Source organism: Manis javanica, chromosome 1, assembly GCF_040802235.1.
Source record: "Manis javanica isolate MJ-LG chromosome 1, MJ_LKY, whole genome shotgun sequence".
Taxonomy (NCBI): Eukaryota; Metazoa; Chordata; class Mammalia; order Pholidota; family Manidae; genus Manis; species Manis javanica.
In genome coordinates this window covers 209,045,080-209,072,789 of record NC_133156.1, presented here as the reverse complement: position 1 = coordinate 209,072,789, position 27,710 = coordinate 209,045,080, and the positions used below count along the sequence as shown (strand labels likewise).

General features: G+C 51.9%; 2 protein-coding genes across 4 annotated transcripts; one reads left to right on the top strand and one right to left on the bottom strand.

The window, feature by feature from the left end:
* Positions 1 to 368: 368 nt before the first annotated feature.
* Positions 369 to 18,431, bottom strand: LOC118967010 (uncharacterized). The gene is made up of 5 exons (XM_036990847.2): positions 18,386 to 18,431; positions 17,884 to 18,228; positions 15,664 to 15,918; positions 3,960 to 4,053; positions 369 to 890 (listed from the first exon to the last, which is right to left on the bottom strand). The coding sequence occupies exons 1-5, from the start codon at positions 18,429 to 18,431 to the stop codon at positions 692 to 694; spliced, it is 939 nt and encodes a 312-aa protein (XP_036846742.2). The 3' UTR covers positions 369 to 691.
* Positions 18,366 to 27,710, top strand: PKDCC (protein kinase domain containing, cytoplasmic). Of its 3 annotated transcripts, none has more exons than XM_017677570.3 (7): positions 18,368 to 19,187; positions 23,259 to 23,381; positions 23,931 to 24,202; positions 24,805 to 24,884; positions 25,140 to 25,247; positions 26,408 to 26,581; positions 26,777 to 27,708. In XM_017677570.3, the coding sequence occupies exons 1-7, from the start codon at positions 18,549 to 18,551 to the stop codon at positions 26,860 to 26,862; spliced, it is 1,482 nt and encodes a 493-aa protein (XP_017533059.2). In that variant the 5' UTR covers positions 18,368 to 18,548; the 3' UTR covers positions 26,863 to 27,708. The 3 variants fall into 3 exon arrangements, with proteins under 3 accessions (XP_036846713.1, XP_017533059.2, XP_036846712.1); XM_036990817.2 differs by having other exon boundaries at positions 18,369 to 19,187; positions 26,408 to 26,644; positions 26,777 to 27,710; XM_036990818.2 differs by lacking the exons at positions 26,408 to 26,581; positions 26,777 to 27,708 and adding an exon at positions 25,703 to 26,401 and having other exon boundaries at positions 18,366 to 19,187.

The window sequence follows — 27,710 nt, the reverse complement described above, 5'->3', positions numbered from 1 at the left end:
TAAGGCTCCCCCAAAAGGCCTTGACCTCATGTACTGCTCTTTCCACCAAACAAAGCCTGCAGGGGTGGGGGTCATCCTGGGAAAAGCTCTGAGCTTAAGCAGGCTTGGGCCAACCCCTCAGGAGGCTGGGCTTCAGAGCCCCAACCTGTCTCCTAAGTATATGGTGGGATGGAGACAGCTGTCAATCTCCTCCTAACAGAAAACCTTCCTTTAGGGCAACCCCATCCCTTAACCCTAATTCTCCCAGTGACTTCCACCCCAAATGTCATCCTAACCCCAGACTTAGTCCTAACACCCATCCCTCCCTGGAAACTCAAACCAGCTTCAACCCAAACAGTATTTTAAAAATCACTGAATTTAACCCCATATCTTTATCCTTATCCAAAACCTTACTGTAGCCCTAATGTGCAGCTCTCACCCCAACCCATGTGAATCATAAGCTTGACTCGCACAGAAGAGTGCTGTCGGGGGGTGGGAATCAACAACAGTAAGAGTTAACATGCACCGAGCACTTAGGAAGTCAGGCCCTGTAATAGACTTTTTTCTATTTATTGCTGTACTTAATTAATACCACGCCAAGGAGTTAGGCATTACCATCACTACCACTTTACAGATGAGGAACCTGAGGTTCAGGGAGATTGGGTTAGTTACTTGGGTAAAGTGTCGCCAGTCTTGGATGTGACCGCTGGAATCACTGCCCCCACCAGCAATATCTCACAGGGTAAGTATGGAGCCTCAGCTGGGATGTCTTCTTTCTGCGTGGGGATGAGATGAGATCCAGATGGGGTTTCTGCTCAGATACTGAGTGAGGGTTGGCTCTGAGGTCACAGAGCATGGAAACCCACTGCAGCATGGCACAAGAATCATAGCAGAGGTGGGAAGGGTATGATCTAGGAAAACAGCCCCAAACCTGGTTAGCTGTCAGCTCTGCAGAACCACTGAGGACCCCACCCCCCACTTTGGGGTGCTCTCCCTGATCAGCCAACTCTAACTTGGGCTCAGCTAATATTCTGATTCATCCCAGGGAATGCACCAGGCAAAATGCCATTCTAAAGCACAAGGTCCCAGAGTCTTCCAGAACACAATAAGGGGAGTCCTTGATCAGGACAGGGATGATGACCTTCTAGGCCTCATGATTTATCACCACACCACACACACACAGATGGGCTTGTTTATACAGTCACACACTGTCCCATTCAGGACCTTTCCAGTTGCCTTTCTCTGCCCCAAACCTCATGTTTTCTGTAGTCCAGTGAGGGAAGCCACAGAAAGTCTACCCCCCTCACCCTGGAAGACCTCACTCAGAGGGACACTGGATTGCAAAGTTCCCAGGAAATCAGCAGGTCTGGGCAGCCCAAAGAGAAGGTACTGCTCCCCGGGTGTCCTTTATCCTGTCCTGGCTCAGTTTTGTGTCAGGGTTTGTATGGCCACGACGCTTGTCCAACCAACCAGGAAGGACCAAATCAAGAAATGCTCGGTGTGCCCGCCCTCACCCCCGACACAGACACACCCACTCTCCCTCAGTCTTGAGAAGGCAAGCCAGCCAGGGAACTCTGGACACAAAGAAGTCTGATCAGAGGCCAGCTGGGAGACCCAAGGTGCTTTGACTTAAAAGCCAGAAGTTCTCTCCTGCACACTCCTGGCCTGTAAGCACAGACCATCTTGACCACGCAGCCCCTGCCCCTAGTGCTGCATGTTGACATTACCTGGAGCCTTTCCAAACCAGCCCAGGCCCCGCTGAAATAGCCGAGGGGAACTCCTCGAAGCTACCTGTGCCCTCTTCCCACACCCCACATTTATGTCCCTCCCTTATGCAACATGAGTGTCCTTTCTCTTCTGCTACCACCCCCATTTGTCATTTGGGAGCCATAACCTGGAGTCAGTAACAATGATAATTTGCTCCTGGAGGAAGGGTGAGTGGCATAGGCAGAGTAGGACTGAGAGAGGCAGAGAACCTAAGGAGGGAGGTGTTAGGCTCTGTCAGGATTGCTCCCCAGATGTCTCTGCCTGGAACCAAACAGCCAGGGATCCATGACTACAGAGAGGTGGGAGCCCATGCTCTCAGCTGAAGCGCATCAGGGCAGCTCCTCTAGGCCTGGTGACACAGAATCCTCCCCAGCCCTTCCCCCGAAACTGACAGCTCCTGGAGCTGGGGACCCACCATCCACAGATCCCCTCCAGATTCCACAGATGCAGATAAAAGTCAAGTAGAAATAACTGACTCTGAGAGGGGCGGATGCAGATGCGGCCATCAGAGCCCCAGATGTGGTTCAGCTATGGCTGCCGCCAGGACTGCTGTGGCTGTGGACAGGAATGTGGACCCAGATGGGGATGGGGATGGGGGCTAAGAAGGGGACAATGCGCAGAAAATCCTTCTGGGCTCCAGGAGTGGGGCAGCTCAGGAAGAGAGAGGTCTAGCCTCTGACTTCATGAACAGGCTCAGCCTGGTCCCAAGGAACCTAGATTCCCTCAAATGCCTACTCCACCCTCATCCACCCATTAAGGTCTCTTCTCATTACGGTCATTCTGCGTTCTTCATGAACTCCTGCTGACCTTCCCCACCCCAGCCTCCAGCTGCAGAACCAGCTTTATTGGAACTCTTCTCTGCTGGTGGCCCTGGGGTTCTCCTTGGGCACCTCCTGTCAGGAGGGCAGCAGTGCTCCCCCTGCCTCTCAAAAACGGAGGGAAATGTCAGTGTCAGCCCAGCAGGTCAGCCTCTGTCCTAAGCCCTGCTAATACCCAGCATTCTGGCCGCCATAAAGATGAAGGGGCCCACAGTCCTGCTCAGGGGTTCCTGCACATAAACACCGCCAATGATAAAGCTCCCTGCACCGTCACTCATGAGGCCCATTTACTTCCCACTTTGTTTTGGATTTTCATCTCTAGGAAAGTTTGCAAATCACTAACAGCAGGAAATTTCCAGAAGTTGCAGAATATAATCAGCACGTTCTCAGCTTTGCCACTCTCAGCCAGAACACCTCCAGGAAGCCTCCAACCAGTGAGTAGAGGAGGTGGGAGGTCAAAGGTGGCCAGCAGAGCCTGCATAGGAAAAGACCACAGAGGACCACTTGCCCAGCCCCCACTTCTGGGTGAGCTTGGCCTGTACCCCAGCCAGCCCCCATCCCAGTCCTGTTTGTGAAAATGAGATCAGCCCACACTGGGCTATTGCGGGAAGATTGGCTATCTCAGTACAGAACATCTCTCCTGGGCAGGAAGTCTGTCTTTAAATATACCCTGAACTCCTCCCATTGTAGAACCAGCCATTGACTTTGGAGAGGTTGGGGTGGGGCAAGGAAGACAGCTGTCACTGTCCTCTCTTAAGGAACCAGAGCCTCAGCACTGGGATTGCCAAGTGTTCCAACTGCTTGCACTTCTGTTTTGCATGCTATACAGACCCATTCATTTGCAGAGCACAGCTCCAGGGACATGGTCTCTGGGTGGAAGTCCAAGGACTGGGTTTCACAGCCTCACCCTGTCCCTTCAATGATCTCTAGGGATGGCCAACTGAAGTAATCACAAGAAACAAACCCTCTTTTAGAAAAATTCAACTCCCTGCTTCCCATGTCCTCCAAAGAACCAAACTAATATTTCCTGAGCACCTACTACATTCTTCATATGCTTTAGCACATCTAATTTAATCTTTACAACCCTCCAAGTGTGGAAATACCACCATCCTCCTAAGAATGAGGGAACAGTCTCAAAAAGGATTAAAAAAGTCACCTGCAGTCACACAGCTAGTAGACAACAAGACAGCACCAGGACTCAAACCCAGATCTGAGTCCTCAACCTGTGCTTTCTCCTCCATGTCACACTCCACCCGAGAAGGTGGGAGGCTTGACCCTGAGTGGGCAGAGGAAATACATGCAGCGCTTACCTCCAATGCCCAGTCACCCTCCACCTGTGGCTCGCCTGGCTGTCTTCCTGACAAGAAAGCATCCGGGCTTCACTCCTGGACTCACCTCTTCCCGCAGGCACAGGATTCCCAGCAGCATTCACTGTTTCCGGCTTTCCCCTCCTCCACCAGAGGAGAATAAATAGCTTTTAGAGTTCCATCTGGAATTACAGATTGATAAGGATTAACAATGTCAGATGGGCTTAAACCAAGGCATACTCCTGGGAAGAGGGGAGATCATGGCAAGTTTTACAAACAGATGAAATTCTTTGTGTGGAAAGAAGAGAGAAGAAAGGCCCAGAGCAGGTAAGAGACCTATCAAAAGTTGGAGAAGTGAGCCTACCACCATTGGGGCGGGAAGGGGGGATGGACAGCTCCAGGAATGACACACGGTCTGTGCACTTCAGGGGCTGTCCGGTTCTTCCATCCAGAGCTCAGAATCCTGCATCCCTGAGGGACTGCAGCAGCCCTCCTCATGCGGTCTACTCCACATTCCTTGCATTCTTTACGCCCAATTAAGGAGAAATAATCAGGGAGCAAGCAAGGCCAGCAGCAGGGCGGCCATGCCTCATGCTGGCTGCTGGCTGCCTCACAGGGGCGCGGAAACAGTTCCCCTCCGTCAAGCCAGACCAGACCTCAGACCAGGGGCCTTGTAGGGGGTGAGGAAAGCAACCAGGGAGGACAAGGGTGTCCCTCTGTGCTCTACAGAGACAAAAGAGTGTGAAGAAAGCAGGGAGGGGGTGGTATCAGGAAAGAAAGGAGGTAAAAAAGCAAAGTCAGAGCAGAAGGAAGGTGTGCAGCCAGAAGACCTCCGCCCTTTATTTCTTAACCATGTTTTTGCTTTACCATGATCACAGCATGTCGTGTGTCACCATCACCATCCACCACCATCATCAAATGCCCTTTGAGCCACTCCGGGATGCTTAAAGCACTCTCACCTTCGTCAGTTAGCAGCATGCATTGATTACATGTGTCACGGGAATAGTGCTCTTCAAAATATACCACCCCTAGTCTGCAGGGGGGATGCCATTCTTGACCCAGTGGAACATGCATGTTATTTCTACCTCTTGGATCCAACAGGCTTGGTCAGCCAAACAAATTCCTACTCCCTCTAGGCTCTACCCAAGGGTTGCCTCCACCCACGCTCCCAAGCCCCATCCCCACAAAAGCCTTCCCTTACATCCGCAGCTGGCCCAGAATCTCCCCTGGGCTCACCTTCACCTGATACATGTAACCAGAACAGACCTTTTGCTATTTTGTAATTATAGGTGTTTATATCTATATCCCCACTGGAATGAATAACTAAATGAATGATCATCATTATTTATTGAGTATGTTCTATGTGCCAAGCACTGTGTTAGCACTTGATAGATTATCCCCAATTTACACATGAGAAAGTTGGGATTTAGAAAGGGTAAGAAACTTGCCCAAAGTGACCCAAGGAGGCAGAACTTGAACACAGGATTGTTAAATGCCAAAAGCCCATGCTATTAATCTAACACTGAGATATTGGAGGATGGGATCTGTATTAGGCTTGCTTACCACTATATGGCAAAACACAGGTGCTCAATATAGGATGGACAGGTGGGTGGGTGGATGGACATATGGATGGATGGATGATGTGGGCTTTACAGAGTTCCAGCTGTGGAACTGGAACAAAAGCTGTCTCTTCCCATCTTTCTTATCAGTAGATCAAATTTATAAGATGACTTGTTAGATCAAAGACCCATTCTATGCTCTTTATTGGGTCTACTGTTAGGACATGCTCCATGACCATTCTGGAGCTTCAGTCTAGGACCATATTCACACTCAGTCTGTGACGGCTTTGGGGTCTCAGTCCTGGTCAGAGTCAGGGGCAAGTTTATAATCAGGGTGGGAATTAGTGTAAGCCTAGCATTGAGAATCTGCCTGTGGCTGGTGAACATTGGAGGAAGAGAACACCTCTCTGCCAAGCCAATCTGTAGCCGAAAAGAGAATGGACCGCTCTCAAGCCAGAGTTCCTGAGCGTTTGGAGGTGGGATGGTGATATGTGTGTGGAATAGCACAGTGCCCTGAGAATGGGAGGGAGGGGTGGACCCACTAAGTGCTCTCTATGCTCTTTGTGAGTCCCACATGTGTGTGAGTGTGTGGCATAGCATGGGTGCGTGTGCTGTGTGGTGGGGTTGCAGGCTGAGTAGGGTGTGGGAGAGACAAGCACACACACCTGTAATAACATTGGCTTCAGACGCTGGGAGAGAAGAAATTCCCCCAACTGTTTTATCAGAGCCCAAGTTACCAAGTTACGTTGTTGTTTTAAATTTGAGCTTCTCTGCCTGCAAATGGGGGGAATCTCAGGTTCACGAGCTTAATGCTTGGCTGGGCCTGGAGTTACACTTCCCTACCCACTGAGGCTTCCAGAGCTCCCAGGCCCTAGAAACAAAAGTCTTCTCTCTTGGGGCTTTGAAGTGGAAACACTAACTGCTCCCTTTAATTAGAAAGAAACCCCCTATTGTTCCTGCTTTATTACTGATGGATGAAGACATAGGGGGGAAGGATTCTGAAGAGCAGAGGTAGGGTGGAGGAGGAGAGGCCACATGAAATCTCTATGCAGAATAGAGCCTGTCTGCACTCAGTCTTCAGGCACCAAGATATACCCAGTCAACCAAGATTTTACAGGACATCCAGCCTTTGATTAGCTGTTACAGGAAAGATAGAAGACAGGGTCCCAGCCCTCAGAGAGTTTATAATCTAGGTAAGGGAGGCAGAGCAGGGGGACAAGAAATGAAAAATAATTGATACTAAATCAGCACTGTCACTATAAGCAGGAAGAATTTAGGACACATAGAGCAAGGAGATAGTCCCACAAGACAACCCCTAAGAAAATCTGAGGTGAGGTCATGGCTAGCAACTTGAGCTAGATGCTGCAGACTGGTGAGAATTGACAGTACAGGAGATGGTATTCCCACTCCAAGCAGGGCAAATGGCCTGTGCACAGGCACAGCACTAGGGGAACCAGGCTGCAGAGCACAGATGCAGCCAAGGAGGGGAAGACTGAGAGCAGGAGGAAGATGGCCTTGAGATCATTAGGGACTGCTGGGGAGATTAATCTGGCAGCCTTTTGCAGGAAGGCTCAGAGGGGAGGAAGAGTAAAAGCAGGGAAACCAGTTGGGGAGCTAAAAGCAGGGAAACCAGTTGGGGAGCTAAGGAAACCCAGGCAATGATGGCTTAGACCAAGGTGATGGCAGTGGGATCAGGAAAGAATGGGTAAGTCTGGGATAGATTTCAAAGGAAGAAATGAGATGTGCTGACAGAATGGATATAAAAGGATAAAGGAGTGGGAAGAATCAGACACCTCCAAGATCTCCAGTCTAAGGGACCAGAAGGGTGGGGCGGGGGGTTGGGGGGAAGAGGGTAGAAGCCCTCAAGGACAAGTGAGGGACCAAAGGAGTTAATAAACAGAGCTCCCAAACGTTTTGTTCTTCTTTCCAGAGCCCAAAGACACCCTGAACCCAGGACTCAGAGGATGGCAACTCCAGGACAAGAAAGCCCTGTTCCTTGAGACTGGGAACACCACCTCTTTGTACAATCATTTTTTCAGGTACTTCACAGTGATCACACCTATGCCTCATTTGATCCTCAAAAACAACCACAGCAGGTATCATTATCCCCATTATTCAGACGAAAAAATCTGAGACCTTGAAAGACTAAATAACTTGCTCTAAATCATAATAGTTAGGGGCAGAGCTGGGAGCAGCTGCCTTCTGACTTTCAGCTCAGAAACCCTCCCAATGCCTTTGGCAGCTCAGGGTATGGGAGGGGCCTGGAGCTGCATGTACCCTGAGTCACTGGGGGCAAGGAGTCTGGGACTCAGACAGAGGGTCCAGCCTGGACTTCAACTGCACCCCCAGGCTGCTCCTCACACTCACACAGGGCGTAAGTCAGGAGCCCAGGGTTGGAAACGCCAAGTCTAATCAGAGCTCACAAGCCCACAGATGGTTCGAATCAATGTGCTACCTTGATAGGAACAATGAGGGGTCCTGGAGACAGTCTTATGCCAGCTCCACCCATCTAGACAGAGAACCACATCCTCCATAAGAATTTCCCTGCCCAGGGTCCCATCTCCCTCCAAATGGGCAAATCCTTCATGAGAAGGTGCCCTAGTCCCACATCATACCTGCTCCCCAGCCCACCCCTCTCCTCCCCCTAGCAGAACCACCCACAGATTTTCCAAAATCTCTGACCTCAAGTTCTGATTTGACAGACTCTGACTTCTTAGGCCTTTCTTGAGGCTGAAAATAGTTCCTAGGAAGAAATGAGTGACCAAAGATTATAAGGCTGGGCAAGGGTGTGAGGCAATATGGTGGGGTAGATGGGCCAGGATCCAGACAAATGTAGAACCATACAAATATCCCACCCACTTTACAGGAGAATGAGTTGACCCAACCTCCATTGTTTCAATCATTCTACATGACAAATGTCATCATGGCATTTCCTTCAACGGGACACGTGACCTAGGGCACCCAAATCTCATGGAGCCTGGGATTAATCGATCTATGAAGTCACAGTCCCAGGATCAGAACCAAACCTATGGTTTAGAAAAATCTTACCTCTTATTGGGAGAGCCCATTGGAGCCAGGCTGCCAGAATGGCACGTCCCCAGGGAAACGAAAGCTCAGGCTTGGGATCTCAACCTCAGGTGTGGCCCTGTGGGCAGGGACCTGATGTAATGAAAAATTGACCCTCCCCATTCCTCCTTGCCTAGCAAAGCTTAATCTGAAGCTTAAAAAACAATGAAGTTAATTTTTAAAAACCTTTCATTGAGTTCCATGAGACCCCTATTAATTTTATTGTTTCAATAAAGCATTTATTTAATTGTCTCCAGAAGGGCCCTGTTAAATGCACAGCTGGTACCTGAGTCAGAAGGGAAGGAGCCTTTTTTTCACCTTCTCCCATTAGCACATTAGCAGGACTCTGTTATTGGATTAACTGATTGTCACTTTAAAAGTCACAAAATAGAGGCCTGAGGGAATGAGACACAAGGCAAGTAAATCTTGGGGAGCAGTTCAAGTCACAGATGCAAGAAGCAGCAAGCCAGACTCATGATAAAGAGGCTGGGTTTGGTTAAGACAAAAGGAGAGGATTTTTCTTATTGCTGAGGAGGAGACATTTGTTTTTTTAGCCTCTGGTGCAAGGTTGATATCCTGAAAAAAATCAGAGGACAAGCACATTACTGTGGTGTCCAAACCACAGGAGGGGGAGGGCATGGCTGGAGTTGGCAGAAGATCATGTGGAGTCATTCCTGGACTGTCAAGTGCAGTCCTTCCGCAATCATTTACGGGGGATCTACTATATGTTGCCACTACTTGGAGTTTTGAGCATAGAGTAGAGAACAAAACAAAGACCCAGGTCTCATGGGACTTATATTTGAATGAGGCAAGCTAACAACAAAAAGGTAAAAAATGTAACAGACGTACGAAGATAATGTCAGAGAATGTTAAGGGCTCTGAGGACAAAATAGAGCAATGTGGTAGAGAGTGGTCAGAGGAGGCCTGTCTGATGAGAGGACATTTGAGCCGAAACTTGAATATATAGAGAAAGAGCCAGCCAGACAAAGGTCTGTGGGAAGAACTTTCCAGTCAGAGGGAACAGCAAGTGCAGAGGTCCTGGGGCCCTGCTTTGAGAGGAACATTATCAGCAACTAAGTAATCAGAGGAGCATGGTCTGGGGAGAGGCCCAGGGGACCCTCTTACATAGGAATATTCCAAGAAATACCTCAGGACAGAGACTCCATCATTCATCTTTGTGTCCCTACTTATTTTCTTGGTGTCTAGTACAGAGTAGGTGATCAATAAACGTAGGATTGAGAGCAGGGAAAGGAATGAGAGGAAGGAGAAGATTGAACACTTAGAGGGAACTTCATTTGGTTAGATTATTTTTTATTTCAACAACCAATTAAAACAGAAAAAGGAGGGGGGAAAAAAGCTCAGTCTATATGCCAGGCCATTTGTTACCAAGCTAAGGGGGTGCCTGGGGGAAGGAGACATGGGGCATATACATCTGGGTCCACCTAGGAGATCAAAATGTCACTGAAGAAACATCACTGAGGTAGTAGTAATCACTCCTAAAATTATCATAGGCCCTGATTTAGAGCTTACAAAGTGCTTTTGCATGCACTTACTGTTTCTAACAGCCTAGTGAAATAGAAAATAACAATATAGTCAATATTTAACTAATTGCCTATAGGTTTTGGCACCATGCTAGGTAATGAGGCTGTACTTGGAGCAGAAGTCAAATGAGGCCCTGCTTCCATGGAGCATACAGTTCAGAGCAGATAGGCTTCAATCCAATGGCAGAAATGAGAGAAATTACAACCACAATGGGTATTGCAGGGCATAGGTACATAGGGCTACAAGAATCCTTACCATGGGTATTCAGCAACGGCTTCCTTCAGGAGGTGTCTTAGGAGCTGAGCTCTAAGGATGAGTGGAGTAACTAGGCAAAGAGAGGAGATAAGAGTATTCCAAGCAGAGGGAACAGTAGGTCAGAGGAGAGAGCTAGGTGCAAATGATGTGTAGGGGAGGGTAAGTGGGTCTAGAGCAGAGATAGGGAGGCAGGGCATAGCTAAGGAAGAAGTGGGTGAGGTGGACAAGGCTATAGTATGTAAGGCCTCAGAGAACGTGGGAGAAGGTTTGTCTCTGGCCCACAGGAAATTGGAAGCCAATGAAGTTTTCAAGTTACATTCCTATACTTGAAGAGCTGTCCTTGGGATGATGGCTTAGATTAACTATAATCAAATAATGTCATGGTTACCTATAAGAGGGAGCTTGTCCATCACAGGGGTGGGAGGTGATTGCACCATTACAGTATCAGAGAGAAGTCCTACTTTGGCCAGGAGATGGGGCAGGATCAATGACTCCAATTTTTTCACCATCCCTTTTTCTCATCCTGCTGCCCCATGAACCACAGATGTTTTAAAGAGTCTGCTTACCAGGGTACATTAATATAACATAATTTCCCCCTATTTTTTCAAATAAACAACCAGTGTCATTCATTAGCACAAGAGACCCAATGCATGATATAATTCTGGCCTCAAGCAAAAAAAGTCAATGTTTCCCTTGATTGGGCAAATTTATTATGAAATGTGTGTATTTTCCTATAGACTTTCTGAACTATTTACTACAGCTCCACCCCTTCCTCCCCATACACTTACAGATTCCTGGATATCTCTGGGCTCCAGGCTGGGAACTACCATTCTATCATAACCAAGATCTCTTCCAACCAGGGGTCTCTCTGAACTATGAAGTATTGACTTCTTATGTTCAGGCGTTTGGAGAACGAGCAATAGATGTGAACTAAAACAGTCAGAGAAGGCTTTCAGGAAATGAAAGGCTTGAGATGGGCCTTGAATCGTGGGCAAGCTTTGGATAGGTGGGGAATGGGGAAATGGGTGTCACCAGGCTAAAGGAGCAGAGTGTGGTCTAAGACTGGGAAGCAGCCAGCCAGGCTGGAACTCAGGGTCAGGAAGTACTTGTGGATACAAGGAAAAAAGAAGTAGATTGCAACTGATTTTAAGTGCCAAGATAAATTATCCTCCACATGATGGGAATCATCAAAGATTTTAGAACAGGAAAATGATGTGTCGGGAGTGGTCTTCTTGGCAGATGAATCTGGTGCCACTACATACTTTGAGGTGGGAAGAGAACACCGAAGGGACCCAGTCAACAGAACAGATGTGAGAGAAAGAGCCTCGACTGGAGAAGGCGGCAGTGAGCGAACAAAAGCAAATCCAAAAAACATTTTTTAGAGGCACAGGACTTGAATTTGAGTTTGGAAGCATCAAAGAGACTCTAAAGTGTCTTGGAGTCTGCTGGTACCAAAACGAGACAATCACCAAGTGGAGCTCACTGGGAGAAGGTGACCGTGAATGCATGAGGCATCTTCACACGCAACATCCTTCAGAGGGGTTACCTTTGCCGGTGGGCTTGGAGGAGCAGGCAAGGTGGCTGTCACATCTTACAATATATAACCTCTCTTACTGAAGGGATTTTGTGTAATTTTTACTTTGTTTTTTTGTGCTTTTTGGAATTTTTCAAATAATTATTCTAATTCCATGCAGACTTCCAGAGTCTCGTTAACCCTTTGTAAGCCATTAACCATTTGTAAAATGGCTCCTGGTTTGCTCCCTCTCCCCTGCAGGAATAGGGAAGGAAAGAATGATTTACAGTGTCCACTGGGGTCTCTGAAAAACCCTTGTTGGGGGTTTATTCTCAGCTCCTGAGTCTGTGGTTTCCCCATGGATGTGTGTGTCATGGGGTGTCTTCTCAATGAGCCTGCTTCTATCTCTGCCTCCTCTCGTCACCGCCCCCTGCCCCAGCAGGGCCTGCACCTGCCCTTTTAAGGCTCAAATATCATCAGACACCATCTTTGAAGCAGGATTGCAGTGCTGAGCTTGGAAAGACTCACCTTGGGATTCTTATAGCTGAATCAGCCCAGCCCAGCCCAACCCATGAACCACACTCCATACAGGACAGAAGATGGAAGAGCACAAGTTCTTCAGTCACAGCACCTGTGTCCAAACGGCAGCTCTGCTACACATTTCCTAACCTGTCAATTTTCTCATCTGAAAAATTGGAGATAATAATGTATGTATCTCCTAGAGGTTTTAAGTGGGTTAAGTGATGATAAAAAGCACTTAATAAGTGTATCTATCATTAGCATTAATAAGAATAATAAAGTAATATATCTGTATGGCCAAACTTGGTTGTTTGATGGCAAAAATAACTCTAATGCACCCCCCATCTTGGTTCCCACTGGTGGCATTTATTTGCCTCTGCCTCTCCTTGACTGAAATTTTCTTTTTCCTCCCGTAACAATAACTAAGAGAAGACCTGAATCAGGGCCTGAGTCACTGCTTCTGATTTCATGGTGTTCTGCTCTGCCACTCAGGATTTGTGTGCCATTCAATAGATACCTTAATCTTATGAGCCTCAATTCACTCATCTATAAAATGGGGGTAATAACACGGACTTCACAGGATGCGTCAAGAGGCTAGATGATTCCTGGTGCACAGGCTTTCAGGACATGACAGCTCTTCATCAGGGTTCCAGGCTGGGGCCAGCTCTTTCCTGCCTGCCCACCCACTCCACCCTCCAGACCCTCCACAGTCTCCTTTGTATTAGTCCCTGATGGTTTAGGGTGCATCTTGCCAATTACACCATAGTCTCCTGAGGGCAGAGGCAGGGCCAAGGCCTCCTTAACTGTAAGAAGCAGTCTTCCTCCTGGGCCTGAGGCCAGACCAGCCCCTAGGGGCAGCGGGAAAAATGAAAGAACTGTCAGCCCTCCAGAGGTCCAAAACCAGGTGCACAAACTCAACTGCCCTCTTCCTTCCTCTTTTCTCTCCACTTTCCAAACCATAGCCCTGAGGCTGCTTGAAAAGAACTGGTTCTTTCTGTACCACCATGGCCTAAAAGAAAAGTTACCCCATTGATTCAGGGTGCATTTGGCTTGTTCAAAGACAGTAGAAGGGTTAGATCTAATCACCCAGCCTCTAGGCTACCATCCCCATCTTTCTCCCATGCAAAGGCCTTCAGACAAAGGCTACAGTCTCTCTTCCACTCCCCTCTGCTGCCAGACTCCATCCATGACCCACTGATCCACTGACCACCTCTCCTTCCTTCTCTCTGCTTCTCCATCTGCTCAGGGAACAGAGACCCTGGGCTTCAGCCCTCAGTGTTCCCCTTCCCATAGAGGGTCTTCAGGACAGTCTCTCAGATCTAGGCCAGGTCCAACACCAAGGCAGCCCCCTGCTCCTTTTCCCCAGGTGATGGCTCTAAACAGGTACTACCTTTCTGCTGTCTCCATCCTCAGCCCCACCTACCCCCCAGCTCCTCCAATCCAATGACACAGTGAAGGAAGAAGACACATCTCAGCCAGCCAGGAAAGGGGGAGAAAGACGCTGTCACAGAGCATCACTCTGGCTGGGTGAGGCTGAGGAGGAGGGAGGAGACAAGTACCCTGTCCGACACGAAGCCTGAGAGGAACACTCTGGACCACAGACCCCGAAGGCCAGATAGAAAGACCAGCGGGGCAATGAGAGCTTCAAGGGCCCACAGAGCCTTTGGTTTCTGGGGTTCTAGAGGGCCTTACCCTATGACACGGTCATGGAGCCAAAGTGGCTCATGTTCCCATATGGAGACCCACAGAGAGGAACTAAGCTCTTTTCCAGAAACGGTAGAAAGATCTCTCCCAAGCCACAGCTTTTGTCTGTCTTTGCCTAACGACCCTTCTCAGGATTCAGAGGGTTTTGTCTCAGTCTCCCTGTTTCTGCATCTTTGTCTATCTTGTCTCCTCTCTCCTTCCCTCTCTGCTTCCCATCTCTGTCTCAGATAATTCCTGGGGACTCTGCCCTGGGGCTCCCGCTCACCAGTGTGTAGGAAACCTGACCTTCATCATCTGGTTTTTATATTTTGGAAACGTCAGCTTCACTTCCTACCTGAGGGAAGTGGGGGGTTGGGGAGCAGCTGCCTGGCTCCCCCCCTTTCCCTCCCCCTCTTTCCCTGAATCCCCTCCCTTGCCCAGCTCCTTGCCCCAGGGAGGACCGAACCGAGGTCTTTCCTGCTGTCCTCACTGAGGCATCAGGAATCAGGCCCTGACTCACGGTCTTCCCTCCACAGCTCTCCACCGAGTTGGGGAGGCAGTGAGGCCTCTGCTGATCCACCACTGGTTTGCTGATTTGGGAAAAAGTGAAAATTCCAGGCACAGAGAAAGCCCAGGAGGCTGCAAGATTTCACCAGTGGAAACCAGAATGGAAAGTAAAGTCATTTCTGCCTCTAGGCAGAGTTACAGCCAACCAAGTCATCTAACATGTTGTTGTAGATGTTTGTGCAAAATTATTATTAATACTAGCAATAGATTACACATACTGAGTACTCTTCCTGTGCCAGCAAAGATTTTCTATGTCTTTGCATTTCATCTACTCAACAACTTTATGCAGTAGGTACTATTATTACCTCCCATTTTCTTAATGAGAAAACTAATACACAGAGAAGTTAACTAACTTGCCTGAAGTAACTCAGCTAATGAGATCTGAACCTAGGTTTCTCTGACTCCAAATCCCAAGCTCCTTACATCAGGGTTTCCAAGACCTGAGAAATATATTTTGTACATTTCTTTTTAAAGGAAATGCATCCACAGAGCTCTGAGAATATACCTTCAAGTTCTCAGTGACCTACCTACTCCAGCTGGAGGAGCCTTGTCTGTAACTCACTATTTCTGGAAGACCTTGAAGAACCAGCTAGCAGAGATTGTGTGGAAAGGCTAGAAGAGGGCATTTCAGGAAGAAGGAACAACAGGGAGGGCAATGTGGGAAAGTGCCGGTGAGGGCTGCAAGTCAGGAGGCAGTGGCAGCCCACCAGGGGCATGGAAAGAGGGAACAGGGTGAGGTTCTGGGTCCAGCTCACAGAGGCCTACATGCCAGTTCAGTTTGTCCTCCAGGCTTTTGAGCAGGAGAGTAATACTCCAAAGAGGTGTTTGGGACCTGGGCTGGTGGGAAAAGGTCGACAGTAAAGAGGGCTGCTGAGAGGCTGGTATTATGATCCTGGCAGCCTAGGATGATCTGACAAAACATACAGAAGAATTGTCTCTAAAAGTCATTTCCCAGGAAATTTACCACTTTGAAGTCTGGGCCATCTGCCTCCTTCACGAGGTTTGCTATCCAAGTTAGTGTTCTGGTCGGGTAGGGATGTAGTAGAAAGAGGGAGGGGCCGCACAACAGTTTATCTGTAGTTACTGACCCTTCACACCAGCAAACACTCCGGTCTGAGGCTGCTGTGGCCCTGAGTGAGCACTGGAAGAGAACTCTGTGTGAACACAGCACTCAGAACTCCAAGCTGGGCACTGGCCTGAGGACTCTGGCCTAGGCGGCCCAGACAAAGGGCCCTGCCAGGTCTTGGGATGCCGTGGGTGGGCGAACTGTAGATCTGGAGGCTGAAGCAGCAATTCTGTGTCTTTTTCAATTCTCTGAAATGATGATTCCTCTCCCTGGGTGGCTAAAAAAAAAAGCAAAATTTGGTCAAGAACTCAGGAACCGCCAATTTAGAATTCTAATCTGTTCAAAAAGTTCAATCCCTTTTTTCCAGAGGCCAAAAACCTATTTTCATCAAAGACTGTATACGTCTGTGTGTCTGAGCTGGTGAGGGAGACAGAGTGGGTGTGAGAAGGAAAGTTGAAATGCCTTTGTTCCTGTGTATGAGGCTATCGTTCCAAGGGCTTACGTGCGTGTGTGTGTCATGTGTACATGCATGCTGCTTTCTCAGGCCCCTGTGTGCCCTGAAGTAACCATAACAGAAACACTGAAGCTTGGCAAAGATATCACAGGAATAATTATCTACTTTCAGAACATGTTATTATAATACCTACATGATGTGTAACAAACTAACAATGTTCAAGTTACATTCACCGACTCTGAGTTACAGATCCACAATGCCAAGCCCTACCTCAAAGGCTTCTCCAAGACCCTAGGCAGAGCAGACCCTAAAAAAAGAAGTGCATTAAGGAATATTACCCCCACAACAGCTTCCTCATGGATTGGGAGGTCTGGCCTGGTAATTTAAGGAGATGGCTGGAAGGGAGCAGAGCCTAGCTTGGAATAGCAACTCTGTTCCTCCCAGAATCCCCATTTGCTCCCAGTAGAAGAGCCCCTGGAACTGGTAAGGAAACAGCCATACTGGGGTCCCTGTGGCAGACAGGCTTTCCCTGATCCCACTGTGGGCCAGGGGGCCTCGTGAGCAGCACAGCTCTGCTCCTCCAGGGGGGCTGGACTGGACTGAGGCTGAGTGTGAGGGGAATGTTTGCTGTTTGCTGCCGGTCCCTGTTGACTTTAGCCAGTAGCTCTGTTTACAAACCCAGGTTGGTTTTCCCAGCACAGTTAATTAGACCAAAGACATCTGGTGTGAGGGCTAGGGAGGGCATCTGCTCAGAGCATTCCCCCCGCACCCAGCAGCCATGGGCTAGCGCAGGGCAGAGCAGCTAAGCAGGACCAGGCCAAACTCCACCAAACCCAAGGTTCTCAGGAGAATCGTGGCTTCTCTCACTCTGCTTTTCCCATGTTTGGTGAGTTAAACTGTAGGCCTACTCTCTGAGTCTTAGGGGACCCCAGGAGTCAAGGTTGGATGAGATTCACAGTGGAATAACAAGCAGGAGAGCAAGGACTCAGGCCTCTGCCCTTACACATCCAAAAGAACCAGACAGAGGTTCCTGTACCCTCTCTCATCCCAGTGACAGCATTCTCTAAGAACGTGGTACCCCTTCAGCCCCCAGCAGGAAAATCTCTCCTCCCTGGACAACCACTGGAGAGGAAGCTTTGCGGCTACCTCCTCCACCTCCCTTACTGCTCACCAGCCAATCTCTGACCCTGGGGGGAAGAAAGAGATTAACCAGTCCAGGACCAGAAGGCGGTAGGAAGGTGCCCAGAAGGTCAGAGGATCTAGGTGGACAGTTCCAGGGCTATGGGGAAGTGGAGGGCTGGGCTGGGGAGGGGCAGCGGCTTATCTCTCCCAGGAGGAGGGAGCTCACTCCAAACAGCTAATGCACTGGCGTGTGAAAGCCCCTCAATTAGCACTAATGATGCAATCAGGGAGGGAGGAGGAGGAACCAGAAAGCCTGACAGAGTCAGCACCAATTTACACACACGCTACACACTCCCATTCTCGGACACAGTGGTCCCTTCAGACACTCCAGTGCACGCACTCCGCAGACTAGTCTGGCCCACGCACGTCCGTGGGTACAACTGCATTCTTTGCACAAACTACAAATGGTTAGTGATCTGCTGGCGCTCGCGTCTAACTGCGGGGATAACGGCGGGGGGGTTTCGATTCTGGACTTCGGGGACAACGGAAACCCCGAATCTCCGAAAAATTCATGATTATTCCTCTTATCCCAGAGTTCCCTTCCCACGCGCCCTCGCAGGTGCCAGCCCCTCCGCGTACGCCACCCCGGATACTCCACCTACGAACCCGCGACTGGGCGAGGAGCCGCCACCTCCAGCCCACCCGCGGGAGACGGGACCCAGTATGCCCCAAGGCCCAGGGTCCCAGGGAGGGCGGTCCAGCACCCCGGGTCCAGCCAGCTGCTCGTCTCCTCCGGAGCCCGTTCATCTTCCCCATGCCGCCCGGCCGGCTGCGTTATCTTCCTCTCGGTCCCGTTATCCCGCAGCCCCGGCCCCGTTATCCGACCCCGCGGTGGGCCGCTGCTCTCCCCTCCCCCTCCTCCACTCGAGTTCTGAGGGCCCCGGGCTGGGCAGGGCCGGAGCCGCCTCCGCGCCGCTTCCCAGGCCCGGACGGCCACGGGAGGAGGTCCCGCTGTCAGTCAGCGGGGAAGGCCGGGCCGGGCGGCCGGAGGGGGCGGTGCCGAGGACGGGCTCAGGCCGGGAGCTGAGAGGCGGAGGCGGAGGGGGCGGGGGCGGCTCCGGGCCTTATAAGCAGCGGGGGCAGGGCGGGAGGGAGGCAAGTGTCAGGCCGATGTGCCGCCCGCAAGGGGCCGGGGTCGGGGCCGCCGGGGCCATGCACGAGGGCTGGGCAGGGGGCAGGCTGGGCGCGGAGCGGAGCCGCCTCGGAGCCTGAGCCTCCCGGGGCCCGGCCGGGGAGCCTCGCGGGGCCGGCCGGCCGGGGGGAGGGGAGCGATGCGGCGCCGGCGGGCGGCGGTAGCCGCGGGTTTCTGCGCCTCTTTCCTGCTCGGCTCCGTCCTCAACGTGCTCTTCGCACCGGGGTCGGAGCCGCCGCGGCCAGGCCAGTCCCCCGGGCCCTCGGTAGCCCCGGGCCCGGGACGTCGCGGGGGCCGCGGGGAGCTGGCCCGGCAGATCCGAGCGCGCTACGAGGAGGTGCAGCGCTATTCCCGCGGGGGCCCTGGGCCCGGGGCTGGCCGACCGGAGCGGCGGCGCCTGATGGACCTGGCTCCGCGCGGACCGGGCCTTCAGCGTCCCCGGCCCCCGCGGGCCCGGCCCCTGCCCGACGGCGCCCCTGGCTGGCCCCCTGCTCCCGGGCCGGGCTCTCCCGTGCCGGGCCCGCGCTTGGGCTGCGCCGCACTCCGCAACGTGTCCGGCGCACAGTACGTGGGCTCGGGCTACACCAAGGCCGTGTACCGGGTCCGCCTGCCTGGCGGTGCCGCGGTGGCGCTCAAGGCGGTGGACTTCAGTGGCCACGATCTGGGCAGCTGCGTGCGCGAGTTCGGGGCACGGAGGGGCTGCTATCGCCTGGCGGCCCACAAGCTGCTCAAGGAAATGGTGCTGCTGGAGCGGCTGCGGCACCCCAACGTGCTGCAGGTATGAGGGTGGGGGTGCGGGAGTGAGGGTGCTGACTGGACGTGCCCAGTCACTAGCTAGAAGAGAGCCCTTGGTCTTGTAAAGAAACGCAGCCCCAATGATTGTGCCCAAGTTAAGCTAGGAACAGAACCCAGACCATTGCCACTACACCACCCTGCCTCCCACTCCTCGGGTGGGTGTCCCTTTATAGAGGAACTTCTGGGTTTCCCAGCTTCCACACCATATCCCTTGAAGACAGGCCAAGACAGAGGGTCCCAAAATTTGAGGTGAGGGTGGGGTCGGTTAGGACTTAGGACCTGCTTCTGGCTGGAACTGGGGTGTTCAGCACCAGGGAAATGACCTCACGCCAAGACACTGAACAAGTCAGCCCTCGGGCTTCCAGTTGCTGCGGTAGAGTCCCATTTCTTGAAGGAATCTGAACCCCACTTTCTCAACTTCCAAGCAGTGACTTGTCTGGCTTTGAAGATGGGATGGGACAGCAGTGGAGTTGGGAAGGGCTAGAAAGAGACCCTGTGTCAGTCTTGATTCCCAGAGAATAGCCCCACACCCTTCCGACCCAGAAGCCACTGGAAGGGCTGGAGATGATTGAGTAGTAGGCCAGAAAATGCACTGCCCTTTCCAGAAGTGACCCTAGAGTTCTCCAGGCCTTAAAGAAGGCCCTTGAACTATTGGGGAAGTGTCAGGGTCTTAACTCAGTGCTCAGGGGACAGGCTGAGGGCCTGAGGGTGTGAATGTCACATTATCTGAGCAAATGTGACAAAGAGGCTAGAAGATTGAGACTAGATGCCCAGGTTCCTGCTAAATGGGACTCTGTCTCTCCTGTTCACCAAGGGGCAGATAGGTGACCCTGCATTGTTCCTTGCAGACTAGACGAAGAAAGTGGATCTCTGCCTGTGCCAAGATTGCCCTAACTCACCCACTTCCTCCTCTCCCACAGCTCTCCGTCCTTGAGTCTGCCCTAGGATTAGACAAACTGTTCCCTTTGCACATGTCTGAGCAGACTGAGAGGGGAATCCCTGACTGCTCTTGGCCAGTGAACATAGGGTGTGTGCAGACTCCCCAACGGAGGAAACCTACCTACATCTTCTACCTCCCAGTCTACTCAAAATAACCTGTCTGCCCCCAGCAGAACTAACCAGAAATCGAGGGATACTTCCCTCCTTTCCTTGGAAGTGAGGTGGACCCCAGGCCTCGCTGGGATTGTAGAACAGGAGAGATTGGCCAGAGAGCCATTTATACTCTAGCTGGCCCCCAGTCTCCCCAGAATACCCCAATTGTGGTCAGACACTTTTGAGGCCCAGAACTTGTTGCAGAAGCTTGGGCAGAACCAACAGTTGTGGGAGGTTATACCCGGTTGCACGGCTGACGCTGTGTATGGAGCGTCAGGGAGTGAGCATCTGGTTACGTGGCCATTCTAACTGGGAGGATCTTATTCTCATCACTTCCCAGGGGCTGTTGGGAAGGTTTTTGGAAATCTTGGGGTGTCGGCCAGATTGTGAGGCAGCAGAGAAGGTTTTGAGTGACTTAGCAGGACATTAAGTGTTAGTTAATTGGCTCAATATCCACTTAAGAGGTTTGAGGTTCTATGTACTTTACTGTCATGTAAGGAACTTCTCAAACCCTAGGTCACCCACCCAAACTTCCTGAAAAGTATCTAGCCAACTGTCCCCACACATCACAGATGTGTCCTTCAGTTTAATGTTAGGCTCCCAGCCCAATTCTGAAGACATCAAAGAAAAAAACTGGATAGTTTTCACCCATTCCCTCACTAGGTCTGTCTAGGGTTGGTTATGTGACTCTTACAGGGTCAGAGATGGGTTAGTTGCCCTAGGGCACGAGCGTTATAAGGTGGGGAGGGTCCCAGGGCCTTTCTGTCTGGGAGAAGGTGAAAAGCTACCATTCCTAGGGGGCAGGGGTCCGTTAATGTAAGTTTAGCTACTGCTTTGAGGGTGGTTCTCCCCCATTTATCCCCTGACCCCCAGGCCAGTGTCCCTCTGGCTTCTTCAGCAATGCCACCACTTCTGCCAGGGAGGCCTGTTGTGGGGTCTTCTTGCTCAAGAGGCTTCAGTACAGGTGTGCTGGGAACTAGAAATAATGCTGTGCTAATACCTCTTAATTGTTTAAAATTTCAAAACCATTTGACGGTTTGCTGAACTGGGGAGGAGCCAGAGAACATTTTGTAGCATTCCTGCTCCCCCATGCTGCCTAAGGCCCCCTCCCAACTCTCTGGTAGCCCCAGAGTTGGTGCTGTGGGTTCTAATAGAAAACACCCAGGCCAGCATGTCCCACTGGGCACCTCCCACCACTTGCTCTGGTCTCTGGGGACTGCCCAGGTGCCATCTCTCCATCCATCTTTTGTGACCCCCTCCCCAACCCACGTCTGACACACACACTCCCTCACATGATAGATGCCTCTAAAGCCCAGGTTTAAAGGGCACAAGGGTCCTCCCTCTCCCCCATCTCTGTCTGCCCGGGCCTCAGGCTTCAGATGGGGGCCCCCAGCATGTTGGGCCCAGATTCTGGCCCTGCTAGAGTATATTTCGTTTCCCAAACAAAGATGCGACTGGAATGCTCAGCCTCTCACTTCCTGGGGGGGATGGGGTGGGGGTTAATGGTATCTTTTTATTTTTTCCTGAGGAGTGTTGATTAATACCTCGTTAACAGGGCATTTAACGACCTCCGGGTGTTTAATAACCTTCAGAAGTTTCCCACAAAGGCTCAGACTCTGGGCAAGAAAATGAGAACCAGGCCCCAGGGCTGCCCCCCTTACCTTCCCCCCACCCCCCACAACCCTGCCAGGGTCTGGGGCCTCCCTGGGGTCAATGTGGGGATGGGGATGGAAGGTGGTGACAGAGGGAAGGAGAGGGCACCTGTGACTGCTCCCTGATCCCCCCAAGGCACAGTCCTGGTGATCTGATGGTGGACACTGAGTCGTGCCTTCCCTCGTGCCAGCAGGACTGGGACTCAGAGTGGGAGCTGGAAGGGCCATTCTGGAAGGGAAGGGGTATGTGGGAGTCTGGAGTGGAGCTGGGAAGCTGTGAATGATGGCAGGAAGGGTGATAGCATGCAGGGCCATCTAGCCCGTGGCTTAGCTCCCCGGCCACACCTCCCCTCCAACCCCTCATCCTGCAGCTCTCCCCTCTCCCTACCCTGGCCTGGACCCCTGGCCTTTGTGTTCCTACCCCACAGGGTGCTGGGTGTTTTGAGCACTGTCTGACCCCAAGGTGATGTGCAGTGTGGCAGGAAAGGCCAGGAGAAATAAGGCTCTCTGTGGATGCTGGTCTAGGTGTTAGTGACAGTCAGGCTGTGCCTCCTGGAAGGCCCTGGTCAGCTAAGCTATATCAAGACTCTCCCCTAGATAATGTGGAGGGTCTTGATATAGCTCCCCAAAGAACTGATATTCCCCAGGAACCTTGTCTTACTGTTACTCCCTCTGATGCACGGGAACCCCCCCGCCACTCCTCACCCCTGCCCACCAAGTATGAAGAGAACACCCAAGGATGCACCCCTTACTTTGTTCTTGCACTTCTACCAATCCCAAAGGAGTTTGCTTTTCCTCCCACAAGACCCAAGCGGAGAAAGAACGAAGCTGCCAGAAAGAGGAACTGATAAGGAATAAACAAGGACTGGAGCAGGGGAGGAAGTATAATGACTATTGGCTGGCTTGTCAACTAGCAAATAGTATTCTTGGAAAGAACCAGGCTTTGGAATCAGAATGGTGTAAATTTGAATCCTAGCTCCTACATTTATGAGCTGTGTGACCTGATGCAAGTAACTAAACTTCTCTGAGTTGGCTTCCTCATCTGTATATTAGAGTTAATAATGGCACCTACTAGTTTAATGTTATTTTAAGAACTGAGTCATGCATTAAAATACTTAGCACAGTGCCTGGCACATGATTAGCTCATGGTGGCCAGGCTTTCCAGGCAACACCACTGTTCTCCTCTGGCCTGAGCTGAAGCAAAAGCCTAGAGATGGGCGGAGGTCGGAGTAAGGGGCATCTGACAGCCCAGCGCTTCTCTTTCCCCACCCCTACCCTATGACCTAACGGCTGCCTCGGGCCTCTCCCAGCTCTATGGCTACTGCTACCAGGACAGCGAGGACATCCCAGACACCCTGACCACCATCACGGAGCTGGGAGCCCCCGTGGAAATGATCCAGCTGCTGCAGGCTTCTTGGGACGACCGATTCCGAGTGAGCAGGGAGGAGGGCCCGGGCCCAAGACTCCTTGCTGGGATGGTTCTCCCTTAGAAGGCCAGTACCCCAGAGCAGCTTCAGTTCCTCCTCAGTCAGGGGAGAGGGAGGGAAGGACAGAGCTAAGCTGACTCAGCCATTAGCCAGAGGGTTAAAAAAAAGCAAGATATAGAGGACCCTGACATTTCTGTGCTCTTGCCGCACACATAGCCTCGGCTGCAGGAGGGCCGGTGTCCCAGGACTAGAAAAGAGCTTAAGGCCATCTTCACCCTTTCTCTATTTCCATACACTGAACTAAAACCACACTCAAGATGCAACTTTGGGATGAGATTTATGATCCCCAGACTCACCTGCTGTCCACTTACATGTCATTTGTAGTGTCAGGCCAGCCAAGGGAAAAAAAATCACTGGGTTGCTCTGTAAGGCCCCTTAGTGAGCACTGGGACCTTTAAGAGAAACGCCTACCCCCAGCTAAGTCAGGAGCACCAGGAGTCCCCCAGGACCCCTCACAGGGGAGAAGCAGTGAGCCATCTTGTGTCTGCTCCCCAGATCTGCCTGAGCTTGGGCCGCCTTCTCCACCACCTGGCCCACTCCCCACTGGGCTCTGTCACTCTGCTGGACTTCCGCCCCCGACAGTTTGTACTGGTGGACGGCGAGCTGAAGGTGACAGATCTGGATGATGCACGTGTGGAGGAGACGCCATGTGCAAGCAGTGCTGATTGCATACTCGAGTTTCCAGCCAGGAACTTCACCCTGCCCTGCTCAGCCCAGGGCTGGTGTGAGGGCATGAACGAGAAGCGCAACCTCTACAATGCCTACAGGTGACCTCCACCCCCACTCAATAAGGCCAGCGAAGGAGTGTGGGCCCGGGAGGGTACGGTGGGGCGGAGAGGCAACATGGAGTCCAGGCCAGCCAGGGCGGGGTTGCTCAGCCTTGACCAATGGTGTAGCAGGGGCGAGAAAGGCTTCCACCCAGTCAGGAAGAGAACATTCAGGCTCCTGCTGATGAGGCTAAAAATAGCTCCAAGGAGTCTGGGTGGGAGGGTAGCAGCTGGAGGCTTCTTAAAATAGTATCAGACTCAGAGCCTAGGGCCAGTAAGGCTGGCAGTGCCCCTTCCTCTCCTGGTTTCAGGTCCGGAAGCTCTTCACTGGGCTCAGCCATGGGGCTGCTCTGACACTGGTCAACCAAGGGTATAATGGGGGACTAAGGTCAGGGAGGTCCTGGGGAATAGATGAGGAAAACAGACCTCTGAGTCAGTTCGGGAAGATGTTAGCTGTGCCTTTAGCATGTACCCAAAGCCCTCCTTTCCTGAGGCTGAGTAGGCTCCATGGCCAGATTGGGAATTCTGTCCCAGGTTGGGGTAGTTAAAGGGTGTGTCCCCGAAGGCTGGACCACTGAGCCCTCGGTTTCTCTCTGGCCCAGGTTTTTCTTCACATACCTCCTGCCCCACAGTGCCCCACCCTCACTACGGTCTCTGCTGGACAGCATCGTTAATGCCACAGGTGAACTCTCCAGGGCCCATCTGCTTCCCATCACCCTGCCCCTCCCCCAGCGGGCATGTGGACAGGAATGACCCAGGACAGCACATGATCCAGAAACCATCATTGCCTCAAATGGCATTCTGCGGCAGACCCCGTCCCCAGTGCGCCCACCATCTGGGCCCAGGCTTCAGAGGGAGAGAGGGGAAGGTGGCTGGCTGCCTGCCTTAGGGAGGGCATGAGCTCACGCCCCTCTCACAGTCACACTGTACTCTGCAGGAGAGCTCACCTGGGGGGTGGATGAGACCCTAGCCCAGCTGGAGAAGGTGCTGTACCTATACCGGAGCGGGCAGTATCTGCAGAACTCCACAGCAGTCAGCAGAGCTGGTGAGTGGCCCCAGTAGGGTCCCAGGGGCTGGGGAGGTGGGGAGCAGGTCAGAGGTTGAGTGATGCCCCTAAGTGGGCTAAGTGGCTCATCCTCCCTGTATGGGTCACTTGGAGTGGGGCAGAGACTTCTGACTGTTTAGCCTTCCATTGAGGGTCTCATCTCTGCCTGAGCTAGAACAACTATGATTCTGCCTTGAACTGGAGGTGGACACGGAGAACCCTCCACTGGGTGGTTCCAAACCCCAGTATGTACTGACTGACTTTGAGCAGGTGGCTTACACCATGAGCCTCACTTGCTTCATCTGTGAATTGGGTTCAGTATTACCTGCCTCAAAAAATTCTTATGGGGATTTAATGCCTGGTAAAATGTGTGAGAGCAATTAACTCAGTCCCTCTTACACAACTGGAACACAATACATGTTTGCTTCTCTTTCCTTCTTCTATCCTGGGGTTAGGAGGGCTGCTGGAGGTGGAGGAAGGCTCTACACTGAAACTAGTCAAGACTGCCAGGCTGAATTCTAACTGCTGCTGATGGGCTGTGGTCCCCTAAGGCCCTCGGGTTTAGTACAGTTGGCAGGGGGTGAGGGGTGGGCAGACTCCGTATTCAAGGAGCTCTGGCCAGGCTTAGGGGTGGGAGAGCCCTCGTTAGCCCTGTAAATAAAATTTAACGAGGTGAACAATGGCTGGCTCTGTCCCTTAGGACGCTGTTTATGGGGCTATAAATCACAGCCAGCCCTGGACTTTGGTCTAGCCCCTGGTAGAAGAAGGAGGCAGGAGGGCGGGGTAGCCAGAGGCCCAGGGCTTCTGCATTATCAGTCCAGAGCTGGGGCTTACTGGGCAGCGGGAAAGCCTCAGGTGAACAGGCCTGCAGCTGAGCAGCTTCCTCAGAGAGGAGATTTCAGGGCCTTTGGGGGCTCTTTCTGTATATTGACTGGGGAGATCTGATCCTTCTCCCGCTTTCTCCGCAAACATTCTCATTGTGGATTCCCAAAAGGTAATTTTTGTTTCATGTTCATTTGCATGCCTCTTCAAAAATCCCTGACTGCCCTCCAGTGTAAGGAGTTTGCCTACCCTCCTTTCCCCAAGGCCAGCAGGAAGTGGCCCCAGCTCTTACCCTGGGCACACAGAACTCTCTTTTGAGCCCCATTCCTAACCCACAGAGTACCGGCACCTCCCAGGCAGCACCATCCCCCAGGAAGACTACCGCTGCTGGCCATCCTACCACCACGGGAGCTGCCTTCTTTCAGTGTTCAATCTGGCTGAGGCTGTGGACGTCTGCGAGAGCCATGCCCAGTGCCGGGCCTTTGTGGTCACCAACCAGACCACCTGGACAGGTGAGCCAGTGAGAAAGGACATCCTGCAGGAGATGACTGTTCTTGACCAGAAGAGATTGACAGGTAGTGTCCCCCATCAGAAGCCAGAGATAAGAGGCAAGTGTATGTGTCCTCCAGGCAGTTGCATTAGGAAGAGTGGCCCTGCCTCCAGGGAGAGAAACACCCAGTCCTGTTACCTCTCACCTCTACCCTCAGGTCGGCAGCTGGTCTTTTTCAAGACGGGATGGAGCCACGTGGTCCCTGATCCCAACAAGACTACATATGTGAGGGCCTCTGGCTGATCCGAGGGCTCAGCTGACAAACTGGCCGTCACCACCGGCTGGGCTGCCTATGGACGGAGTGACTTGCACTCGCAGCTCTGCATGTCACTTCGGAACGCGTGCAGCCAAGGTGACATCCCAGGCAGACTGAGGTGACCAGGACAATGTGCAATAATGCCAAATGTTAAAATGTGAGTTTACCAGTCTAGGTATGGGACTGCTGGCTCCAGGGCCAGGAATCATGGGTGCTGACTGCTTCGCCAACCCTCTGGGTTGCCAGCAAGGCTCCAGCTAGGCTCCCCACTGGGGTCTCTACCCCTCACTGGGACAGTTCGGTGGGCAACCCATCACTGTGTTCCTAGTGTGAGAATGTAGCCGAAGCCCCTGGCTGCTGCTGCTGTCGCACATGCCACAGCCTGGCAGGGGCTGTGTGGGGACAATCGGTCACGGGGTGTTTTCCCAGCCGAGCTCCGAACAGGAGACTTGACCCGGATGCTGTGGGAAGTGGGTGATTCTGTACCAGGGGAGGCTGCCTCTGGCCAAGTGACAGGAAGCTCCCATGAGCCACGCAGGGGCAGGAACAGGGGAGCACACATGGTATGAGCCAAGACATGGGGTGGAGGAGCAGGTTGCGGTTTGAGCCAGGACCTGGGGCGGGGGTGGGGCCGGGGCCTTTCTGCCTCATTTGCTTTCAGTGAAAGCCGCAAAGCAACCAAAACCAGCCTGTCCCCCCGCCTGGAGTTTGTATATCCAGAAGCTTTTGTACTTCTTGTTTGTTAAAATGTTTATTTTTGTAAAAAAAAAAAAAATCAATCAATTAATAAAATGACATTTCACGGCAAGGACTTTGCCCAGGTCACTGTGGGCTC

Bases quoted from the DNA above. Each gene is read 5' to 3' on its own strand.
- LOC118967010 (XM_036990847.2), bottom strand. From the start codon at position 18,431: ATGGCCCCGGCGGCCCCGACCCCGGCCCCTTGCGGGCGGCACATCG. The intron at 18,229-18,385 runs GCCTGACACTTG...GCTGACTGACAG, and splicing joins CCCTTGCGGGCGGCACATCG to CGGGACCTCCTCCCGTGGCC. The intron at 891-3,959 runs GTGAGTCCAGGA...CTGTTTTCCTAG, and splicing joins TCCTGTGCCTGCGGGAAGAG to ATCATACCCTTCCCACCTCT.
- PKDCC (XM_036990817.2), top strand. From the start codon at position 18,549: ATGCGGCGCCGGCGGGCGGCGGTAGCCGCGGGTTTCTGCGCCTCTTTC. The intron at 23,382-23,930 runs GTGAGCAGGGAG...TCTGCTCCCCAG, and splicing joins CTTGGGACGACCGATTCCGA to ATCTGCCTGAGCTTGGGCCG. The intron at 26,645-26,776 runs GTAGTGTCCCCC...CTCTACCCTCAG, and splicing joins TGACCAGAAGAGATTGACAG to GTCGGCAGCTGGTCTTTTTC.